General features: G+C 48.7%; 1 protein-coding gene and 1 long non-coding RNA gene across 2 annotated transcripts in view; one reads left to right on the top strand and one right to left on the bottom strand.

Annotated features, from left to right (window-relative positions):
• Positions 1 to 426: 426 nt before the first annotated feature.
• On the bottom strand, positions 427 to 3,932 carry LOC135814736 (uncharacterized). The gene is made up of 2 exons (XR_010553211.1): positions 2,718 to 3,932; positions 427 to 1,966 (listed from the first exon to the last, which is right to left on the bottom strand). It is a non-coding gene; the product is annotated as an uncharacterized LOC135814736 (long non-coding RNA).
• Positions 3,933 to 4,320: 388 nt separating this feature from the next.
• The window catches only part of LOC135814729 (ADP-ribose glycohydrolase MACROD1-like), a 14,047-nt gene continuing 4,091 nt past the window's right edge, over positions 4,321 to 14,276 (top strand). Inside the window, exons 1-5 of the mRNA XM_065327898.1 lie at positions 4,321 to 4,562; positions 8,222 to 8,332; positions 9,869 to 10,030; positions 13,558 to 13,653; positions 14,267 to 14,276. The exon at positions 14,267 to 14,276 is cut by the window's right edge and continues 11 nt beyond it. Coding sequence (XP_065183970.1) covers positions 4,376 to 4,562; positions 8,222 to 8,332; positions 9,869 to 10,030; positions 13,558 to 13,653; positions 14,267 to 14,276 — 566 coding nt within the window. The 5' untranslated portion in view covers positions 4,321 to 4,375. The remainder of the gene's footprint in view (positions 4,563 to 8,221; positions 8,333 to 9,868; positions 10,031 to 13,557; positions 13,654 to 14,266) is intronic.

Raw genomic sequence — 14,276 nt, 5'->3', positions numbered from 1 at the left:
GAGCCAGATCAGCCAGTCTTTTCCAACTCTCAGTTGCCGGACTCCGTGCTGCAGCTAGCAGCACTGGCACCAGCCGGAAATATTTTTCCGCCGATACCCGTTACTTCCAGTTCTGTCAAGGGCATAACTGGAATCCATTGCCAGGTGATGACTTTTTACTTTATGTGTTATTTTGCTGCCGAGTTGTTCAGAACTTTTCAGCCCCGATCTGTCCATGTCTACATGTCAGCCATCCGCAAACTTCATGTGGAAGTTGGCTTTACCTACCCGTCAGGCCCAATGACTCTCCTCGCAAGGTTCCTGTCGGGCATCAACAGGTCATCATCGACACAGCGTCATCGCCTGCTGATAACCACTCAACTTCTCAGGGAGATTAGCCGGCATGTTGCCTTTCCACGGATGTGGCACCGTCATGACAAGGCCATGCTAAGGGCAAACTGACTGCTTTATTTTAGCTTTACATTACCGCAGTCAGTCCAGCACAATACGCCAATCGTATTTCACTATTACTCGCGTGTCATAATTGGGGATATGGGCTGCTCCGCCCTATATCCCTGATATTCCAACTAGACGAAAAGTGTGTTCTGAGCCTGTATCGCGTATAATAGGCTCATCGTAAAACAAATAATAAGTCTTAAAAATCAGGGTTCACGTGACACTCGGGTTCCAGCCAAGTTTTCCGCATCCGCAGGAACGCTACCCCCCTCTTGAATCATAGCATAGTGGACTCTGCAATGAACAGATTATGAAACTCCCTGCAGATTTACTACGATCATTTCTGGTGACTGGTCTTGGGGCACCGTGGAAGCTGTGACTGGTTGCCAAGTTTTGTTTTGTGACTGAACATGGGGCATTTGTGACTACTTCGAAGCACAGCTCTGATTGATCACAGAGTCTTACTGTTGTGAATATTTATATCGATTGAGAAGTCAAGCAGCCACGGGGCGCTGGCCTTGCAGCTGTGAGTATGCATACGGTACATATTCACATGACTCTATTGTATGCTGGACACTGCTGGTCCATTGTTGCAGTGTGTAAGTGAACTGCAGAACCTATTCCGTGATGAAACACCTACTCTTGAAAGCCTGAATGTTTGAGCTAATAGTCTTTTACTTCACTCTCATGCTGCTCATATAACTATACCATACGCCAGAAGACCCTAAGTTAGTTCTAAGATTTTGTGGACCATGTGACCATGTGGTACTTTCACTCTACAGCCAAGTCAACCTCTTCGTCAACACACAGGGTTTTCCTCAGACACAAGCGAATGGTTTACTCCACTCTGGAGAAGAACACAGTTTGCTCTCTCGAACACCAACCGCAGATAACTACGGAATGTACTTCAGAAGTAGGAAGTGCAACAACTGCTAGAATATTGAACTGTCGTCCACACAAAACAACTTGATAAAGACAACTGAAAACCAAAACACATGCAACTGCCAACATGCATGTAACAGCAACTGCAAGCCAGAACTACAGACTCCGCGCAGGGAGGAACAGGGGAAACAGAGGTAACGCTTCCGACTCCGAGAGCTTCGAATAGCAGCGGACAAAACAATCCATCAACCTTGCGTGTCACCTTGCGCTACCGCAAACGAACACCTATGGATGCACAGTGCAGCACAGACTCAGTGCATGCACGGTGTAATAACTGGAGTACATGTAAACCGACAACGGTCACCTTGCACCCTATGCAGTAAGTTACATAGGCGGTGCCAACAAAAGAGCAGGGTTCGTGTATCGTGCACACTCCAATGGCACAGCAGAAAATTTTCTCACCAATAGCCACTGCTAGCTGTTTTGTCATCTTGCTGTGCCAAATGATGCTGTATAGACGCGCCAAGCAGTGCTGTTCTGAAGTCATTCAGTTTCCATTGTGTCCCTGCATCTGAAAAGCCTCGCGATTCGTCCAGTTGAATCAGCGTTCGGCATGATCCGTATCTTGGTCACAGCACCGTGTGACGATCTGGTGACATCAGACGGATATAATACACAAGAGACAATTGTGATATTTCTACGTTGTGTTAACTTCAGATACATAATCTAAATAAAAGGGGGGTTGTCAGCCGACAACCGCTCTATTTAGTTGCTTTTCACTCTTTAGATGAAAATTCTTTTATTAATTATGTCGAAAAATTATGCGGTTGTCAGTTGACAACCACCCTTTAATTTACACTGCAGTTGCATGATGTCCACCACTTTCTGTACATAATCTAAGAGTACTAAAACAGCCACTGACTTCCAACTACCAAGGGAAAGCAAGCCCAAGCGCAGGAGAACCGTGCGCGCGGGTACGTGACATATAATATCGTAGTAGAGCTGGCAGGCAAGGCATGATCAGGGGTTCAGGCCCTGCCTGTAAACGCTCTGATTGGCTCAAACCCTGGCAACAATCACGTGACATGTCTGAAAATGCAAGTAGTTGCGATTTATGCTGAAGTTCAAACTGACGGAACACGTGCAGCGCTACACCATGAACCGTGTGGAAACAAAAATAAGTAGAGGAGACACGGGATAACAGACATGAACTCAGGGTCAAACTGATAACTGTGAAACGTGAATGCATGCAGTATATGGAGCCAAAACAAAGTCACAGAATTCAGTACGTAACAAGTACTACACACTAACCTCGTACATGAGAATGTCACGACACCATATGAATTAGCTCTTACACCCCACTTATGTTTCAGTCAGTAAGAGTACACATGCGTACTTACGTTGACTCTATTTTATCTGACTTGTCTAACACCATCGTTGTGAGCCTTCGGCACTTGGGAATACACAGGACAGATAAGATAGCAGCAAGAGCATCTCCCCGCTCTGTGAACACAGCTCAGACGCCATGCTTCATGATTGTGTGCCCATGGAATACAAGGACACAATAGGCTTGGTGCAGCTAACGAAATGGATGAACGGTCGACGGCCTGAGTGTTCTACTTCCTCGATCAACACTGACAGTCACCACATACCATGCTTGATGTTTCAAGCACCATCGGCGCAGGCCACGTTTTTCGGCACCGACGATTTGTTCGTCCACCAAAAGTCGAAACAAATGTTACTCACTTGAACACTCCGTAGAGCTGCCGCTGTTGTGCCGAGGCCCATTGGCGCATGGTGTGTATACTCCAAATCTACATGTATGATGATGGGTCACTGCTGACGTTTCTGCTCTTGGACAGTGCAACGCCGCATGAAGATATGTTGTGGCTCCACAATCGCTGAGAACGCTAGTGTGCGTCCATGGAATACTAAAACACAATAGGCGCGGCGCAGCTAACGCCCACTTGGATGAATCGCAGTGGTGGCGAGTGCATTCTCCTTCCTCGGTGAACACTGCTGGTCACCCTGTTTGATGATCCACCAAACACCATCGGTGCAGGCCGCGTTTTTTCGGAACCAGCCATTTATTTGTCCACCAACAATAGAAATTAATGTTTCTCACTTGAACACTCTGCATGATCTGTAGAGCTGTCGCTGTCGTGACAAGGCCGTGTATACTCCAAGTCTACATGTAGGATGAAGAGTAACAGTTACTGCTGATAATTAAGTTTGCGCTCGTGGACAATACAACGCTGTGTGAAGTAAATTGTGGCTCCACAATCGCTCTGAATGCTAATGTGTGTCCATGGAATACTAAAACACAATAGGCGCGGTGCAGCTAACGCCCAACGTGGATGAAACGGACAACAGCAGCGACTAGTCTAGAGCGTTCTCCTTCCTCGGTGAACACTGCTACAAGACATTATGCTTGATGATTCACCAAACACCATCGTTGGGGGCCAAGTTTTCCGGCGCCAGCGAGTTGTTCGTCCACCAACTAAATTTGATGAGTCTTTCTTCAACACTTCGTAGAGCAGCCGCGCAAGGCCTTTCCTTCGCGTTAGGGTAGCGATCCTTCCTAGATGATATCGCTATTCATTGTTACTTTTTACTACAAGGAGTGGTGTTTCTCCGAAAATAAAGTCAGCTGCCTGGGCATTGATTAGGCATTAGTACTGCCTAGGCCTAGCGCCTGGACTTGGAAAAAATTGATTTTGCAAGTCTTCAATCATGTTTACGCGCTATCCAGCCATGTGGCGTGAACAGATTGCTTGACGTGAAAGGTAGCGCGAGTACGAGTCGTACGCGCTCGCGGTCCGCGGACGTGTCAGTGACACGTGAAACGAAAAGATTTTTTTGGCGGGTAGTCGGCAAAAATTAAGTGACGGTCCCTTTAGTCCTTCGCCGCCTTCCCGGCGCTGCGCTTATGCAGCCACAGCATTCATTTTTCTCAATTTTTTAAAATTGCACTTTTCGAACATGCATACGATCGAGTACAGTCAGTACAGTCAAGTGGAGTTTGTTGGAGTCAAGTATTTCTGGAAATCTATGAACCATGCTCCATCGTCTTTGTGTGCGGCTACAACCTCGTTATCTCACAAACAGTGTTGGGGGAAAGCCAGCTGCTTCCAGTGTACTCTCTCGTACGGTATCTCTTGCAGCCTGTAGTCGACGAGGAGCCATGGCCATGCCATCTCTTCGTCGTTTCTTCACTACAACTCCTGACAACAGGGAAATCAAAGGTGAGTGAGACTTGAATGAAAAATAATTTTAAAATCACTTGTCCCGTTCCTCTCACCGTCATAATGTGGAGACACACGCATGGATGATATTCCCAGTTTGCATGGTACATATCGAACTCAGTAGGCAATCACAGCGGCAGGAGCAGTCACTTTTCTACTGGAACAATATGCATGGTATTACATAAACCTTGTGTTTAGTTCACACATGCTGTCAACCAACAACAACAATATACATGTATTGTAGAGCGGTATTAAAGCAAGCCAGTGAATCAATCAGGACTCCCATAATATCAAGCGCGTGCGCCGTGCCCTTCAAGGGGGGGGGGGGGTTGCGGGGGTCCTCCTCCGGTAAAATTTTCACAAAATGAAGCAAAATCCTGCATTTTGAGCGAAAAAAGGGGGGGTTCCGGGCACCCAGGAACCCACACGGCGCACGCGCCTGCATATTACCGGTCTGTTGAATGATGCCAGTTTCTTAGCAGTCCGCATAATGCTGGCGGCGCTCAGCCAACCGGAGAGGGTATGTTGGTGTGGTTAGTTTCCTGGCGGCATTCCCGTGAACCATTTCATGTGTGGTGCGCTGAATTGAAGTGGTTGTAGAACAGCGAAATGTGCAGGCGAGGGGCTCTTACTCAGGGGCATAGGCAGGGGGAGGGGGAGGGGGTGCTTTGGGTGCCAAAGCACCCCCCTCAAAAGTTCTACCGTAAAAGCCCCTGTATACGCCCGCTCGAAATTACGCCCACCCTCCGTGTACACGCCCAGTCAGGGGAAGTCAACACTTTTGTTTCCAAATAGTGCCTATGCCCATGTATACGCCCTGCCATGCCAGCAATACCAGTACATGTACAGGTACTGATACCCAATACTTACTGCTATCCCTATTCCAAGTACTGTATACGCCCGGTTCCAAAAATAACGCCCGTGCCCTTGTATACGCCCAGGAAATCGAGTCTGCTATTCTATACGCCCGGGGGCCTATACACGGGCTTTTACGGTATCTCATTTCGCAGCTGGTTTGAGAAGGACCATAATACGTGGACCGCTGATCACATGTGCAACTCTGCACAGCACATTGCACACTGTTGCAATCCCTGTTCAGACCAGAGAGTAGTAGGTACATGTGTTCTACTACGCCCGGGTTCAGACCTACGTGTTTTTAACATCTGAAACCAATCTACAAGTTCCTAGTAATAATTGTACTTGAAGTAGTTGACTATTTAAATATTTTGTCTGATGATTGACCATTTTGCAATGAAACTTCTAGTCAAGGGCAACTCCGCTTCGTACCTGGCGTTCTGCAGTATCACGTCAGACTCAGCACATGATTTGTATCGCACTTCACTTGTTATGTTAGAAGCAAAGAGTCATACGAACACGCCATGGGTAGAAGTAGCAACACGCCATGGGTAGAAGTAGCAACACGCCATGGGTAGAAGTAGCAACACGCCATGGGTAGAAGTAGCAACACGCCATGGGTAGAAGTAGCAACACGCCATGGGTAGAAGTAGCAACACGCCATGGGTAGAAGTAGCAACACGCCATGGGTAGAAGTAGCAACACGCCATGGGTAGAAGTAGCAACACGCCATGGGTAGAAGTAGCAACACGCCATGGGTAGAAGTAGCAACACGCCATGGGTAGAAGTAGCAACACGCCATGGGTAGAAGTAGCAACACGCCATGGGTAGAAGTAGCAACACGCCATGGGTAGAAGTAGCAACACGCCATGGGTAGAAGTAGCAACACGCCATGGGTAGAAGTAGCAACACGGTTCATGGAAAACACAAGTCAGACATAGCCGTTTTGTTCGCGCTATGTTTTGTATAATAATGTAGTTCTGGCTGTTGAGTGGTCGCGTTGGAGGTTGTGGAAAGGCGAAGAAGTTTCTTTCTTTCGTGTGTTGCAAGTGTGGGTACAGCAGCAGAAGAGTGAAAGCAACGTTGAAGTGCAGTTTGCGGCTTTTGCGGGAAATATAGTGTATGTTTGGTCATGGATGCCTTACTGCACTATCAAACAAGACGAAGAGAAACAAGGTTGAGAAATCTGACTTGAAGTTCGATGGAGAGTGTGATAATTCTGGAGAAAGCGGCATCCAGGACTTAGCTCATCGTTAGTTGGAAGCAGGGAGTAGTAAAATACCATATTATTACTACTTTTTTTGGAGGTTTTCCACTCACTGAGTGATCTTCAGTGTCAAACGTGGGGCTAATTTTGCTCCCCCCCCCCCCCCCACCACCACACCGCGGGTCGAATAATATGCATGAAAGGACCAACATAAGTGCATGTACTTTTGTGTGGGGAAGGTCGTGGCACCCCCCTTGATCACTATCCTGGCTACACCCCTGTTACTGGCGCCATTCGGTGCAGTGCCACTGGTGAGAAGGTTAGTGGTAGCCGGCCGGCCCGCCGCTACATGTTCTTGCTTCCAGGATCTCAACTCTGCGCTCTTCAGGTCTTGAACCTGCTGCGTCTATTCATGTGTGTTTCCACAACAATGGCAGCACAGGGGCAGCACAGTGGCAGCACAGGGGCAGCACAGGGGCAGCACAATGGCAGCACAGGGGCAGCACTGGGGCAGCACAGGGGCAGCACAATGGCAGCACAGGGGCAGCACAGTGGCAGCACAGGGGCAGCACAGGGGCAGCACAGTGGCAGCACAGGGGCAGCACAGGGGCAGCACAATGGCAGCACAATGGCAGCACAATGGCAGCACAGTGGCAGCACAGTGGCAGCACAATGGCAGCACAATGGCAGCACAATGGCAGCACAGGGGCAGCACAATGGCAGCACAGGGGCAGCACAAGGGCAGCACAGGGGCAGCACACACACGGTACGACCAGTACGACCATGGTCGTACCACTTTTCATCCACGATGGTCTGCCCAGAGCGCCTGTACAGTGCTAAAACGTGCCCGGTTGGTCTGAAAAATCCGATCTCCCCCCCCAGGGTACACCCCGGACCACTGAACCCCCGGTGGTACCACTGCCCCTGTGACACCCCTGCAGCAGTTCATAGCTATTCAGCCGTGTGCACCCCATGATGCTCCTACTGGAGAAAAGCGAGTCTGCAGGAGCGGTAGCTTTTCGGCTGCTCGCCACAACTCCAGAGATCGAAAGACCATTGTAGGCAGAGCAGGTTCACTGTTACTTTAATCGCTAGTTGTAGGAGGGGAGGCCACAATTGCAAGGCTGGCCACCATTGCAAGGCTGGCCTCCGAGGAAGCAGGGATGGCTTTTGCTAAGTTTCTAGGTGCATGTACACACACACACGCGCACGCACGCACACACACACACACACACACACACACATGCGGAGTGACATAGTTTCATTATTGAGTAGTACAGTACAATACGGGGCACATGGGCAGTGCTGGTGCAGTGCATATGAAGGATAAGGAGAAGCATTCGGGAATGATAATAGGTATCTCTCCACCTGGACTCCATTTTCACTGTCAGCCTGTCATGCGTATGTGTGCAATGTGTGTTGATGATAGTGCTACGCCCTGTACCATTGTGTGTGTGTGTGTGTGCGTGTGTGTGCGTGTGTGTGCGTGTGTGTGTGCGTGTGTGTGTGTGTGCGTGTGTGTATGTGTGTGCATGTGTTTGCACGTGTGTGTGTGTGTGCACGTGGGTGTGTACATAAATTTCCTCATGCCCAACAGGCCCAGACTTTTGGAATGGCTTGACAACAGAGGAGAAGCGCCAGTATTACCGGTGTAAAAGTCAGTACGAGCCACTTGATGATGTTATCCTGTGGCCCCTCGACCAGAAGAGTAAGGAAGGCTTTTTCAACCTACCGTATTTTCCGGTGTATAAGCCCCGCTTTGAACACTCAAAATTCACCCCAGAAAAGGGGAGGGGAGGTGCAGCTTTTACTCCGACGATCAAATTAACGGTGATAAATAGGGTAGATGTCTGTATTTTGTGGGAAAAAATGGCGTGCGGCTTATACCCCGGAAAGTACGGTACTATTTACACTTAAAATTTGTTGATGCCATCTTGATTTGGTTCGTGCGTTCATAGTACTAGTAGTGATAGGTTCTTCTTGTCCGTGCTGGTGTTTGCAAGCGTTGCGTGGTCTCGTCTGGTCGCAAGAAGAAGAAAAGACGATCACTGCTACCTGGTACTGATTTATCTTCAGGCAAACCAGTCCTAAGGAATCGTCCTAGGATACGCAGAAATCGAGTGTTATGGACGGGTGACCTTTCAAGGCATGTTGAGTGTATGTATGATAAGACATTAGAGAGGTTCAGGGACTTGTTTGCTTCATGCGAAACGAGTCAATGGATCAGGTCTGGGTTGGAGTCTAGTGAAGATCTCGTAGATTGGATTCGTTTACATGAGTCCAGGCTGTTTGATTCGTTAGTAGTTCTGAGATCGCTCTGCACCGAATAAGAATACAATAATGGTGACAGAACAAGAGGGTACACTCTAGTACCTGTACAGTTGTACCTGTACCATAAAGTACCGTTGATCCGCCCCCCCCCCCCCCCTCTCTAATTCCCGCCCCCTGTCGATTTTCTACTTGTGAAGCGACTTCGGCGTATACAACGAAATACGATGTTGAACCGACGCATGCACTGCTGTACACAGTACGTGCCAATCCAGGATGAAAATGTGCACAATTCAGCACATCGAGTCTGATCCTCCACGTTGTTGTACATCGTACTGCACTTGACAGCCTTGATATAATTCCCGCCCCCTGCCAAAACCCCAGCTTGGAAGCGACATGGCAGGGGGGGGGGGGGGGGCTTGCGGATCAACGGTATTTTACGGTACTTCTGTTGCAGCCTATCAGGTGCTGTTTCAGTTGCCATCATGTCACCATTGCCATCATGTCACCATTGCAATCAAAGCACACCTTGTTCACAATTCACTTGACCTCTTTGACGCATTACGCAATTTGAACACGGAGGAGCGAAATTGATTTCGTTTCGTGAACGAGTTTGCAACGAGCCGCTGGACCTTTTTTCACATCATGCAAGCCGAACATGAAGCGAAATCGATTTCATTTCGTGTGCGAGTTTTGCAAGGAGTCACTCAAGCGCCTTATTGTCTAGTTAGGTACTGGGAAGACTGGTCTCTGAAGACAGCTAGTCTCTTATTGCAGCGGTGGCTTACCACAGGTTGTACTGTGCTAGTGTAGCTTATGCAATTCAACTGTGCTGGTTCACTCAGCAACACTATGACTTCAGGCCCGTGACATTGAAAGTGTTCCGTACATGTTACATTCCCACCAGATGGGTATCGACCGGAAATTCCGTTTGTGTATGCATTGTGTGCGTTTTCGTTGTCATGGTTGTCCGCAGTAAAGCGACTTAAGGTGAAGGACCCGGCTCTGCTGGAGAAGGTCAAGCCCGTCAATGATATTTTCAACCGGAAGGTGTCTCTGTGGCAAGGAGACATTACACGTCTTGAGATCGACTGTATCGTGAACGCCGCCAACAGCAGCCTGCTGGGTGGAGGAGGAGGTAAGGGCAGGATAGAACTGTCTGCATGTGGCATGTACATATTTGATTGTGTAGTGTGCCCTTTCGTATCAAGCATTTCTTCCAATGGTGCGTATGTTGTGATAAACGTATTGGTTTATTCTAAATAAATACTAGTAGACTCCATCGAGGAACGAGTGGGAAAGAACCGCAAAACAAAGAACAGCACAACGAAATCAGCATGCTCAATATGTAGTCATGCGTGCATGCCAAATACCAGTGCATGACGTAAGCTGCGTACAATAAGACAGATGCACGCGGGTGGGTGCATATAGGATAGCGTACATAATAATACAACACGCCCTTTTGAGGTCATAAATTACATAATGGGCGAACAAGCCAGACTATGATCTAAACATAATAATAATGAAGATACCAAAAAAAACATTAACAAGAGGCAAGGCAAAGAGAACAGTCACAGTGTAGCACAGACTACAGAAGAAGAAAAACTAATCAAACATTTGACTGTCCTTGGTGTGCAGAAATGTTCGAACGGTCAGGTTGACGGCGGTTACGGGTGCTGCGACGGGGTGCAACAACAGGATCAGCAGGTGCGGGAACAGCAGGTTCAGACGCACTATCAGTAGAAACGCGATCAGGCAGCAATGGGACATAAGGCCGTAGGAAGCGACGATTTCGCCAAAACACACGACCACTACGTAGCTTGACGTAATAGTCTCGATGGGTACCAATGGCGACAACGATGCCTCAAGCTGTCCACCGTTTGGTGCGCGGATCTTGCAGATCTACGTGCATGCCAATAGTGAGCTTAGATAACGTGCGCGGCTGAGACGAATCTGGATCCGGGACAGGTGGAGAATCAGAACTCTCTATACTGGTAGCACGCTGTTTCCACTCCGGGGCAAACGACGAGTGATGCGCCAGCACAAATGACGAGAGCGAACGACCGAATAGCAGCTGGGCAGGACTGGGTCCAGACGGATGTGGGGTATTACGCCGTTCCAACAGACCACGCTGGAAGGCATCGGCGTCCAGGTCGCCATTACTAGTGGTTTTCGCAATCAGATACTTCATGGACTTCACCGCGGACTCGGCATGGCCATTCGATTGCGGAAAGTGCGGGGTTGAGGTGACGTGCGTCATCTGCCAACGGTCGCAGAACTCAGTGAAGCGTCGCAACGCATACTGGGGACCATCGTCGGTTGAGATTTCACTGGGAAGCGACGAAGTTGACGTACCACGTCAGCAGATGTGGCTGTGCGGCCTATCTTTGCGACACACGGCCAACCGGTGAGTCGATCGACCAACACAAGGTACTCCCAACCCTGGCAATGGAAGAGGTCAGAGCTGACACTCTCGAACGGCATTGACGGTCGACGGTCACTCTGCAGCGGTTCGCTCGGCAAAGATGGCTGGAATTCACAACAGGGCTGACATGCGCGGACAAGGCGGTCAAGCTCAGAGTTCAATCCAGGCCAGTACACCAGTTGACGCGCACGACGCTTGGTGCAGTCAATTCCTTGGTGTGCAGCGTGTAGATCTTGCAGCACTGGTGCACGTAGAGCAGCAGGTACTACGATGCGATTGCCCTTCAGTACGACGGCGGAGTCGACAGATAGGTGTTCGCGTCCATTCCAATAGGGCTGCAGATGCCGTGGAAGGTCGGAACAGGAGCGTGAGAAGCCGGTGAGGACCATCTGTAGGAGATCTTGATACTCAGAGTCCGAGGCACACGCATCTTGGAGCTTGGCATAGCGTAATGCTGACATCGAACCAGAGTCATCAGCACGGAGGCACGCACGAATAGCGGGGCCAGATGGCAGGTCGTCTTCTCCAAGCAGGTCAGATGCGTGTGGGTCGGAGACGGGTGCTCGAGACAGAGCGTCGGCGGCATAATGCAGTTTTCCTTGTCTCCAGGAAGCATGAAATTGGTACGGCCGAAGCTTCAGCAGGAGACGCTGCAAACGAGGATTCTCGACCTGATCCAGGCCATACGTGTTGAAGATTGGAATCAGGGGCTGGTGGTCTACGATGAGGTCGAATCTGCTGCCGGCAAGGTACAGGTGGCACTTGCGTACAGCCCAGACAACAGCAAGACATTCAAGCTCAATCATAGCGTAGCGGCTTTCAGTGTCGGTGATAAAGCGGCTACCACACTGGACGAGGCGCCAGCCAGACGGGTGCAGTTGGAACAGTGCATAGCCGAGACCATTCGTGCGGGATGCATCTGTTTCCAGACGTGTTTCCAGACCGGGTTGGTAATACGCCAGAATAGGGGGTTCGACCAGAGCATTCTTCACACGGTTGAACGCATCGGTGTGTGGCGTTTGGGACGGCAAATTGGTCGGGCTGTTCCAGCGATGAATCCAATGATGGTAGATAGGGCTGCTTTTTGATGAACGGCTGCAGCAGCTTCGTGAAGCTTAGCTTCTGTTAGCCAGCGACCCTGTTGGGTGTGCTCACGTACATCACGCAAGTCCTGGAGAAGTCTGGACCATCTATCCACGATAGTCTGGACCATCTATCCACGATAAATGACATCATGGTGTTCACAATGATGCTGATGTCAGCCTCACCGCCAACAAATTCCAGCTCCACTTCCAAACGCCGGCTATGTGTGGCAAGATAACGTAGAAGAATTCAGAGGCCTTCCATTCCGTTCCATGTCGTCCTGTTACGGGCTCTGAATTCCGCTGGGATACCGAGCGCCAAACACAAATCTGCCAAGTCGTTTTTCATGAATCGAAACTTCTCGTGAAAATTCAAACTCAGGCAGAGCATCCAGAGAGAACTTCATCAAATGGCGTTGCTCAGCAGCGTCAGCCAAATCCTGCTCCCTCTCCAATAACTTGAGAAGTAGAACATCCTCTACATCTTCATCGTCAGGATCATTGAAGAAAAGCAATTTCATGTCACGAAGATCATAATCCATCTTCACTTCCAATCGAGGCAAGACAAGCTAGCTGAAGATTGATGGAAGTAAAAAAAGTGGAAGTATATAAAAAATATATTATATAACCGTACAAGTACTCGATACCGTGGCAACAACGTTTTTTGGTCTGCGTGACTTTGCTAACGACGAGTACTGGACTCACGGTAAAATATACGCAAGTTTATAATTAAAATTTCACGGTTCGCGTGAGACTCGGTTTCTCTATATAGAGAAGGGTGGTGGCGTTCCTACGGATGCGGAAAACTCGGCCTTTATGCAAGTTTATAGCGTTAGCGTAAAACGTTGAATGCTATGGGTGTCTAATAAGACAGATGTACGCGGGTGGGTGCATATAGGATAGCGTACATAATAATACAACATATGTGACGCCCCACATTCTCAATTGCTGTCTGCCAGGGATTAGTAAGATCATTTGTTGTAATTTGTGTGTGTGTGTGCACATGGTGTGTGTGTGTGTGTGTGTGTGTGTGTGTGTGTGTGTGTGTGTGTGTGTGTGTGTGTGTGTGTGTGTGTGTGTGTGTGTGTGTGTGTGTGTGCGTGCACATTGTCGTGTGTGTGTGTCTGTGTGGGTGCACACGGTCGTGTGTGTTTGCAGTGGATGGAGCCATTCACAAGGCTGCGGGCAAGTCGCTGTTCAACGAATGCGAGACACTGAATGGCTGCTCAACGGGTGATGTGAAGGTCTCTTCAGGTACGGTGGCCTCTCACTGATGTCTCTTGAAAGCCTGTATACTGTACTTGCATATGTCCTGCATGTCGAGCATCATCGTGGTAATAAAACGGCGAAGATTGGTCATTGGTTTTGTTAAGAGTTTTAGATGTGCAGACGACAATTCAAAAAAGATTTGTTCTGTAAATTCACACTTTTAATAGGCTGGTTGTTAGGTCGTCAACACCTCGTAAGTTTTGTCACTGGGTTGTCTATTGTTGTCGCATTGCATCATTCCACTCTTGTTTGGTTTCTTCACACTTTCATCACCTTGTCATTCCGTTGCTGCGAAGTATGTGTATGAGGTGATGCATTTTTACTGTGTTGTTTCTGGCCACTCTTCTTTGCGCTGTTGCTATCACATCACTACTTTTAAGTATAAAATACATTGGGCTTGGTCAGCTTCCTTTTACCTGTATTCTACCTGATGAGAAGGCAATGAGAGTACTCGTGGGAGAGCTTTGAGGATGTTGATTGTGAGGAGTCTGAATCCTATTTTTTTCTTGAGAGTTCTTGCATTTTTTGTTTCCGAGAGGACCGTTCTGTAGAGACTTTGACAAGTTTTGTCTATTTCGTTTTGTTGATCTGCTGACAGGTCATCGTCT

Source organism: Sycon ciliatum, chromosome 4 (genome assembly GCF_964019385.1).
Source record: "Sycon ciliatum chromosome 4, ocSycCili1.1, whole genome shotgun sequence".
NCBI lineage: Eukaryota > Metazoa > Porifera > Calcarea > Leucosolenida > Sycettidae > Sycon > Sycon ciliatum.
Note: the sequence above shows the minus strand (reverse complement) of the source record. Positions and strands in the feature narration are given on the sequence as shown.